General features: G+C 40.7%; 1 protein-coding gene across 1 annotated transcript in view; it reads left to right on the top strand.

Annotated features, from left to right (window-relative positions):
* Positions 1-9149, top strand: part of LRP2 (LDL receptor related protein 2) — a 179802-nt gene that overhangs the window by 95820 nt on the left and 74833 nt on the right. The window contains exons 34-39 of the mRNA XM_029910515.1: positions 1737-1880; positions 2889-2998; positions 4059-4236; positions 5637-5850; positions 7130-7369; positions 7931-8119. Coding sequence (XP_029766375.1) covers positions 1737-1880; positions 2889-2998; positions 4059-4236; positions 5637-5850; positions 7130-7369; positions 7931-8119 — 1075 coding nt within the window. The remainder of the gene's footprint in view (positions 1-1736; positions 1881-2888; positions 2999-4058; positions 4237-5636; positions 5851-7129; positions 7370-7930; positions 8120-9149) is intronic.

Raw genomic sequence — 9149 nt, 5'->3', positions numbered from 1 at the left:
GGAGGCTGAAGGTGCTATAGGCTAGGAGAAGCACATTGCGCAGCAGCGGCAGCTTCCTCTACTCTGCAAGCACCAGGGATGGGGGTGGGGTGGGCTCAGCCCTCAGCCCGCCCACTCCCCCCCTTCCCCCAAACCCCCATCCTTGACCTGCCTCTTCTCCCCCCCAGCTCCTCCCCCTTTACTTCCCATGCTGCGTCCTCGCTCCTCCCCCCTCCCTCCCCTCCCTTCTAAACGCCGCAAGCCAGCTGATTGCTGCTGGCAGGAGGCAGGGGTGAGGGGGAGGCACTCTGAGTCCTTGCTCCTCCCCCCTCCCTCCTGCCTGGGGCAATCAGCTGACTTGCAGTGTTTAGGGGGCAGGAGGGAGGGGGGAGGAGCAAGGACTTGGCACGCAGGCTCCCCGTCCCTCCCCCCAGCCTCCTGCCCAGAGCAATCAGCTGGCTTGCGGTGTTGGGGAGGCAGGGGAGGGAGGGGGAGCCTGTGCGCCCAGTCCTCGCTCCTTCCCCCTCCCTCCTGCCCCCAAAACGCCGCAGCCAGCTGATTGCTGGGGGGCGGAGGGGGAAGGCGCTGATCTGTAGGGTCTGCCGGCGGGCGGGAGGTGCTGTGGGGAGGAGGGGGCGTCGGGAGATAGCAGGCAGCCAAACAACGTATGAGTGGAGCATTGCACAACTTTAAATGAGTATGTTCCCTAATTGATCAGCAACGAAACAATGTAACCGGGACGACTTAAAGTGAGGAGTTACTGTATCCCTGAACCAGTTCTGTAAAGTTGAAGTAAACTCAGAAAATCAACCAGAGCAGCTATAGTAGTCAGCTCTGCAGATCCCTGTCTGGTCAGCACACTTCCGGATGTGTCTCTGAAGACATTCCTAAGGGCCGGTTTACCTTACCGCTTAAGTAATTTATGTCACTCAGGAGTGTGTAAAAGCACCCCCCTCCCCAAGTGGCGTAAGTTACATTGACTTAAGCGCTGTTCACACTGATGCTATGATGGCGGGAGATGGTCTCCCGCCGACATAGCATCCGCCTCTCACGGAGATGGAGTAATGATGCTGATGGGAGAGCACTCACCCGTTGGCATAGAGCTCCTTCAGCAGACGTGCTACAGTGGCACAGCTGCATCAGTGCACCTGCGCCAATGTAGCGCTGTAGTATAGACTTGCCCTAAGTGTCATCCACAGAAAGATAGCAACTAGTGTTGGAGATTGCGTAGGGTTTACACTCCTGGAGCAAGAGTGGGTAGGATCACTGGGATAAACTTAGTCAAGTTTCCTGACATTATAACTGTTTTCAAAGTACAAATCTTAAAAAGTTATACTGGGGAAAAGACCACATAATTTTCTTTTATTGTGTTTAAACTGTATCAGAGATGTTTATCACAGACCTTCCTTGAGTTTTTCCTAATAAAGTGTTCATACCATAGTATGGTTATATATAACTGTGAAAGATATAAACTCCAACCTTCTATTCTAAGCATAACAATTTTACATCCTCCAGTCAGGATAGAGAGTAGTATTGTTTCTTTATATAATGTAGCTTTTAAGATTTAAAATAATATTTTTGCAGCTCTTTTGTACTGTACATATACATATAAATTCTACTAGCTGTGTTGGATTTGCTTTTTCCTAAGCAAATTAGTATCACATGAGGGAAGTGCTTGTGAAGAGGAAGAAATATGTTATTTTCTTTGTGACATTGCCCTCGACATTTTCTCACTTTTCTTATCTTTTTTCCCCAAGGGTGAAATTCACAGGGTGAAGTCAGATGGAACTAACAGGACAGTATTTGCTCCAGCAGCTGTTATTGGTGCTCCTATTGGCCTGGCTTTAGACTGGATATCTGCAAACCTGTATTATAGTAACCCTGGCACACAGTCAGTTGAGGTACTTATTTGATAAATACAATTTAAAGGTGAAAGCCTGAATATTTCTTTCAGAGGCCATACATACAGCTTCAAAGCAGCAAGGCATTCTGGGGAAATACACCTGAAAGCAGCTTTATTTTAAAACTGAATATTAAGGACAAAACACAGAAAAAAATATAAAATTTAGTTGCCTAAAGTATCAAACTAAATAAATCACACTCGAATCTGGACATATGTATATAGCCAATGTGATTTTAAAAGCAATACTTCATAGGAGCATCCATTTACCTGTGCACAGATCTATTTTTTCTTCAAATCAGTAAGCTCTCTGATGTTGTTTGATGCTGATAAATCCTCAGAACACTAGAGTGGAATGATGTATTACAGTTCTGCATTAAAGTCTAAGCTCCACATCCTATGCCTACTGAAATTAGTGGGAGTTTTACCATTGGCTGCAATGAAAGAAAGTTCAGGTCCCAAATGCTGTGGTGTGGTTTGGTGTGTTGTGGCTCACAAGAGACTAGCCGCTTGAAAGTAGGTAGAGGATAAAAAGACCAGGGTTATATAGAGTGGAAAGGAGAGGAGTAATGGATGATCAGGGATTTCTCTGTCCCAGAATAATAAAAGGGGGGCATGTGATTAAATTAAAAGGAAACTAATTTTAAACAGGTTAAAAAGAAATATTTTGTAAAGCAGCATAAAATCAACCTGAACCTCACTTAACACCTTTAGTGTTATACTGAAGAATGGAAGCAGTTTAGTAAGGATTTTAGTGACTTTTATGAACAGGAATCATTTGCAGTTATGCTAGCTAAATTAAGTATCACAGGGAGTTTGTTGGAGAAGTACTTGTCAGAGGAGAGAACCTATTGGAAAAGTACAGAACCCAGTGCTTTTTCTTCATAGTGCTTGTGTTAACCTTTTCTTCAGCTTGGACCTATGTGGGTTCAGGCTGTCCAGGTTTTAGTTTGAAATTATACTGTCAATTCCACATTGCAGACCCTAATTGTGCTAAACATTTATATAGGTACTGAAGCTACATGGTGAAGTAAAGTACAGAAAAACTCTGATTACCAATGATGGTACCCCTACTGGAGCTGGAGTGCCAATTGGTTTGGCCGTTGATCCAGCACGAGGGTAAGTTTCCAAAATAGCTTTTTCTTTACTTATGCTTTATTTTCTAAGTTATATCAGCTTGGTATAGTAAATACTTTCTCAATTATTTTATTTCTCTCCTAATTTTTAGGGTTTGTATGACGGGTGGCGATGAAAATTTGTTGCAGGCATAAAATTGGCATACACAGAGTTTGTTTTTTAAAATTATATTTGGGTTGAATCTGTTAATCTTTTAAAACTATAGTTAGAGCCTAATAAGCAATGCGATCAATTACATGAATGCATAAATTGCTGCATAGTTGCAGATTATTTTTTAATTGTCACATAATCCCCCATCCAAAATGGCAACTCTCCATTTTAGTCCTTATTATAAATATTAAGATAATGTCTTTGGGTAAAAGTTTATTCTTTTTTTTTTTTTACTGATCAAGCCTAGCAAAATACAAAAAAAACCCCTCATAAACATTGAAAAGTAAATTAGATCCCGGAGCTGGCTGTATCTCTACAGCTGTGTCGCTAAAAGTCATGCAGTGTAGTCACTGTTGGTCGGCTCTCCTGCCGACAAAAATCTTCTACCCCCAACGAGCGGCATTTGTGTCGTTGGCAGGAGAGCACTCCTGTCGACAACGTGCTGTTCACACTGGCACTTTGTCTTTCGGGGGGGGGACAGTGTTTAATACCGCTGAAAGACAAAAGTTTTGTCATTCAATTGCCAGTGTGGACATAGCCTTAGACATTTTTGGTTTTCATTCCAAACCCAATTTTGAAATCTCAGAATCCTCTGCAAAATGGAAATTATCTCTGTTAGATTCTTAAAATTTGCTGAGTTTTAGTAATTTAAGATGTTGTGAGTGGTTCAGGAAAGGAAATATTTTTTCTTAAACTATCTTTAACATGACAATGTTCCGATAAAGTGAAACATGTTGTTGGACCTGATTGAGCAGTCCATCCCTACTCAGAACATATTGAAGTATTTTGCTGAGTAGCACAGTAGACTTATGCATATTCTTAAATGCTTTGATGAACCGGGGCCTTAGATTCTTACCTGCTTCTGTAATTGCTGCGATAACATATGTTTCAGGAAACTGTATTGGACAGACCAAGGAACTGACAGCGGGGTCCCAGCAAAGATTGCCAGTGCAAACATGGATGGCTCAGATATAAAAACCCTCTTCACTGGCAACCTTGACCATGTAGAGTTTATTACCATTGACATAAAGGAACAGAAGTTGTACTGGGCTGTCACAAGCACGGGAGTGGTATGAATTTTTATATATTGTTGCTGTAGTATCTGCGTGCCCATTTCTGCAGCCCTAACTCACATGAGTAGTTCACTTATTTAACTGAGAATAATCATGTGACTAAAAGTTGCAGGCCAAATATGACTGATTTGTACACTATACAGTAGCTGCTGGACTGGAATGAATCTTGCTTTTTAGAATTTCAATGAGAGTTGAATGCCTAACTGCCTTTTGTGCCTCTCCCTCCATGGGTACTGAAACAGCATTTGGGTATAGGGAAGATACAGTAGTCTTATTACCAGATAAAGTGTTTATCCAATGTCCCCATGGAAGAGTGTGCACTCACATGTTCCATAACATTAAAAAAGCCATTGTGTTTCCTCCAGTGATTTTTAACTACTGGACAATTGAACCCTCAAGGGCTCCTATATCCTGCTCATATATGCTGCTGTGAGTCAGGCAAGAGTCCAGAGGAATCTCTCAATGGGAGCAGGAACATATCTTTCTGATTCATAACTGTCAGGAGTGTACCTGGGAGGTCCAGGATGGCATTAGTTAGAACAGCCTTTCAATGAATGACATCAAAGTTTGTGAGAGAAAAGGTGTGAACTATTCACTCCATTCTGCCAGTTTTATTGAACAGTGTATCCTTTAGCACAAGGGTTCTCAAACTAGGGGTCGGGACCCCTCAGGGGGTCATGAGGTTATTACATGGGGGGTCGCAAGCTGTCAGCCTCCACCCCAAACCCCGCTTTGCCTCCAGCATTTATAATGGTGTTAAATATGTAAAAAAGAGTGTTTTTAATGTCTAACGGGGGTGTCGCACACACAGGCTTGCTATGTGAAAGGGGTCACCAGTACAAAAGTTTGAGAACCACTGCTGGTAGTGGTGCCCACTTAAAAAAAAAGAAAAAGAATAAAGTAGATGAAAATACACCTCTACCCCGATATAACGCGACCCAATATAACATGAATTTGGATATAACGCTGTAAAGCAGCGCTCCAGGGGGGCGGGGCTGCACACTCAGGCGGATCAAACCAAGTTCGATATAACGTGGTTTCACCTATAATGCAGTAAGATTTTTTGGCCCCCGAGGACAGCGTTATATCGAGGTAGAGGTGTACTTGTGTGTGTTAATGAGACATAGGTGAATAATATTTTTACTAACGTTAATTTTGCTCTTATATAATTATATCTTTTTTCTTTTCTCAATGTGGCTTTTATTTTAGATTGTCATTAGCTGTTTTGAAAAATGACAAGTTTGTTAAATTTTAATGGAAAGAAAAGAATAGTTCTTAAAAAAACAACAACCCCACAACTCTTGCCCCAAACCTGAGAGAAATGCATAGATTTCTGTTCACAGAAAGAGTTTATCAGCATGTATAAAATTCTAATGAAATTCTAACTGATCTCTTAGATTGAAAAAGGCAATGTGGATGGTACAAATCGTGTGACCCTGGTTCTTCATCTCTCTCACCCCTGGGGAATCGCTGTCTATGATTCCTTTCTGTACTATACTGATCGAGACTATGAGGTCATTGAGCGGGTTGACAAGTCCACTGGAGCGAACAAAGTGGTGATGAGAGACAATGTTCCAAGACTGAAGTGCCTACGAGTGTATTATAAAGACAGTGAGTATTTGCTACAATTTAAAGAGGCAGTGTCAGGAAGTCTAAATTTTGAAAAATCTACCATCCTGAAAACAAGAATCTGAAACGTTATTAAATTGCCAACAAGATAGCATGGCAAACCGCCATGGGTTTGTTTTTGTTAGTTTTGATTTCAGTATGATTTCTAGTAGTATGGTATGGAAATAATGCAGATACATTAACTTTCACTGCTCTGTACTAACACAGTCTGTGTTAACTTTTTCTGGAAGAGCAGGGAGTTCTGATTGATTGTAGAGATCGTTCTCACATGTATAGCTGAGATCTGAACTTCCACAATGTCCAATGGTGTTATGCTCTAGTTTTGACGTTGGGCTCATTGCTAGTTAGTTTATTAATTTCTGTGTTCAAATGTCCTCAAGTAATTGGTAAAACTAGTTGATTAATTCACAGTGAATAATATTTTGCTGTGAATTTTAGCATCCTTTTCTACTTTCAAATTGTCCATGAGCAGTTTTCAGTTTTCTCCAATATGTTCCTTTTTCAAAATTATTCCCCTAATGATTTCTGTGAATAAATCTCGGTATTTTATTAGATTATTTGGTATTGAAATATGAAATGCAATCCATGTGGTTAATTTTCATAAGAAAAATTGGTCAGATGATGGTGTCATTGTTTTCTGACTGAAAGAGCACAATTTATTGAAGTAAGTTTCTGTGGAAATGTATTTCTGAGTTCAAAATTCAGTTTCTCTGAATGTTCTGATATTCATGTAAAATTCTGTTTTCACAAACATTCCTGGATATAACTTCATTTGCTTGAATATTCTCAGGAACAGAACACAAAGGGGTATGAATATTTGCAAAGCAAATTTAGTTTTTTTTTATTTGAGGACAATCACATGAGGCATTTCTCAGCTCTAATAATTAGTTGTGAGGTTATCCAGTTAGGATTTTGCTGTCGCATCTGTTTTTACAGTAAGTTTACAGCTGTAACTTTAACTGAAAAATTCATTCTGGAATTTCATGAGCTAGTTTGCTTCAAATTTATGAGTGTCATATCTGATCCTGAAAAAACATGCTCTACTGAAGATCTCTTCATCTTAGGTGAGAGGAGTCCAGATGCTTATATTTATTTGCCACAGTTCAAAATGATTAACATTCTTACTGTTGCTGCTTATTGTTATTAGTCACTTTCCTGATAAGCTTGTGGCGTGTATACATTTTATTCTAGAACAATGAGAGTTTATAATGAACAGCTGCACTATTGCTGTTTTATATGCATCTGTTTCTTTCTGACACAGATTCTGCTGGTTCCTCAAATGGCTGCAGTAACAATATTGGAGTTTGTCAGCAGCTTTGTCTGCCTGTGCCTGGTGGACTATTTTCCTGTGCCTGTGCCACTGGCTTCCAGCTAAATCCTAATAACAGGACCTGTTCCCCATATAGTTCCTTTGTAATTGTTTCCATGCTGTCCGCAATTAAAGGATTTAGCTTAGAGACATCTGATCACTCTGAAGCCATGGTGCCGTTGGCAGGAAGAGGTATGTGAAGATTGTAGTAGATGAGAAAAATCTCTTTATGCCTATTGTGGTCATTTTCTGTTAAAGATTTGTAATGCTCTGGTGATTGCTTATCTGACATATGGTGTATTTAACAACAAGACTAATATACTGAATAAGAATATTGCCTAGACATCATGCCATGGAGGTAAGGAATGTGTAAAATTCAGTGGCGTGTACCGATCTCCACATAAAGGCCTAAATTTTCAGAAGACAACCTCTTTTTGCAGATGTAGTTTGTGAGTTTAATTTTAGCACACTGTAATAATCAGATTTTATTAGTTTAATATTCTCATACACTATTTTAAATATTGAACTACGGAGCCATAATAATACGATGCTCTACACATTAACAGAGAAGATCATATAAATGGCTTCTCTGAATGTTTACATATAAAGAGTACCATGGCAATGTAAATTGATGGTAGATTTTATGCGATGACAACCTCAATTCACTTGTCATTGCAAACAACATAAACCACAAATTTTAAATAAAATACTTTTATATTAAAAATAATTGATTGCTTTTTAAAAATGTTTCAGGACGAAATGCACTTCATGTGGATGTTCACATGCCTTCTGGTTTCATTTACTGGTGTGACTTCAGCAGCACTGTTTCTTCCCAGAAAGCAATACGTAAAATTAAGCCGGATGGTTCTTATTTTAGAAACGTTATTACAAATGGAATAGGACGAAATGGAATCCGTGGCATTGCAATTGATTGGGTAGCAGGTAAGCAGAACTGCTGCATAGCTGAATTTATAATAAAGGTTTCTCTGTATATGTTGTAGGAATCTTTAGACTAATAATTAGTTTTATAGAAAAAAACCTCATGGAAACATTTCAAAGGGAAACCATGTATGCTTTTAGCTAGTGCTGTATATGCAGAGTGGTTTTAAAATGAAAAAAATGTATGAAGGGCAGCAGTCCCATTGATTACAGTAGGAGTTGAATGAACAAAGTAGAGGACAGAATTTGGCTCTAAGCTGTAGACTTAAAACCATGCTTTCCAATTAATATTGCAAGTTAAATCAAACAGCAAGTTATAATTAATGCAAATACCAACTTTTTAGAAAGCATTTATTCATTTAACACTAAACAGGAGATCTTTGTCAAGTGCTTACATTTTTTTTGTTTCTTTGGTGTAATTCCTTCTGGGTGTGTCTACGCTGCACCGTCTTTTGGTGGTGTGTCGTGCACATACACATGGGTATAAGTAGCAGTATAGACGATGAGGCATGGCTTAGGTTAGTAGACTACAGACATGCCTGAAGGGTGTGGGTATGTACCTGACTATGTACCCTACATGGCTCTCTGCACGCCCAAACCCTGCGTCCCCATCTAAACTGCTGTTTTTAACAGTGTAGTGTCATGCTGCTGGAGACTTTCTCTGCTCCAGGAAAAGACTCCAGTTGTGTAGAAAGATTCTGCCAGCTCCCTCCCCACTGCAGAAACTCTTCTCCACCACTGGGAAAGTCTCCGGCAGCTCCCATCCCTGCTGCAGGGAAAGACTCTGGCAGTGGGGAAAGGCTCTGGCAGGGGTGAAGCAGTGGGGAAAGGCTCTGCCAGCTCCCCGCTGCTGGAGCCCTTCTCCACAGAAGGGAATGACTCCAGCAGTGGGGAATGGCTCTTGCAGGGGAAGGCTGTGGGGAAAGACTCAGCCTTTCCTCGCCTCAGTGAAAGGCTCCATCAGCAGGGAGCTGCTGAAGCATTTCCCCTCTGCCTTCCCTCTCCCAGAGCCTGTCACTGGCATGTGTAGCTA

This window comes from Terrapene carolina, unplaced genomic scaffold (genome assembly GCF_002925995.2).
Source record: "Terrapene carolina triunguis isolate 2854851 unplaced genomic scaffold, T_m_triunguis-2.0 Scaffold62, whole genome shotgun sequence".
Classification (NCBI taxonomy): domain Eukaryota; kingdom Metazoa; phylum Chordata; order Testudines; family Emydidae; genus Terrapene; species Terrapene triunguis.
The sequence above is the reverse complement of the archived record's forward strand: the minus strand, read 5'-3'. Positions and strand labels throughout refer to the sequence as shown.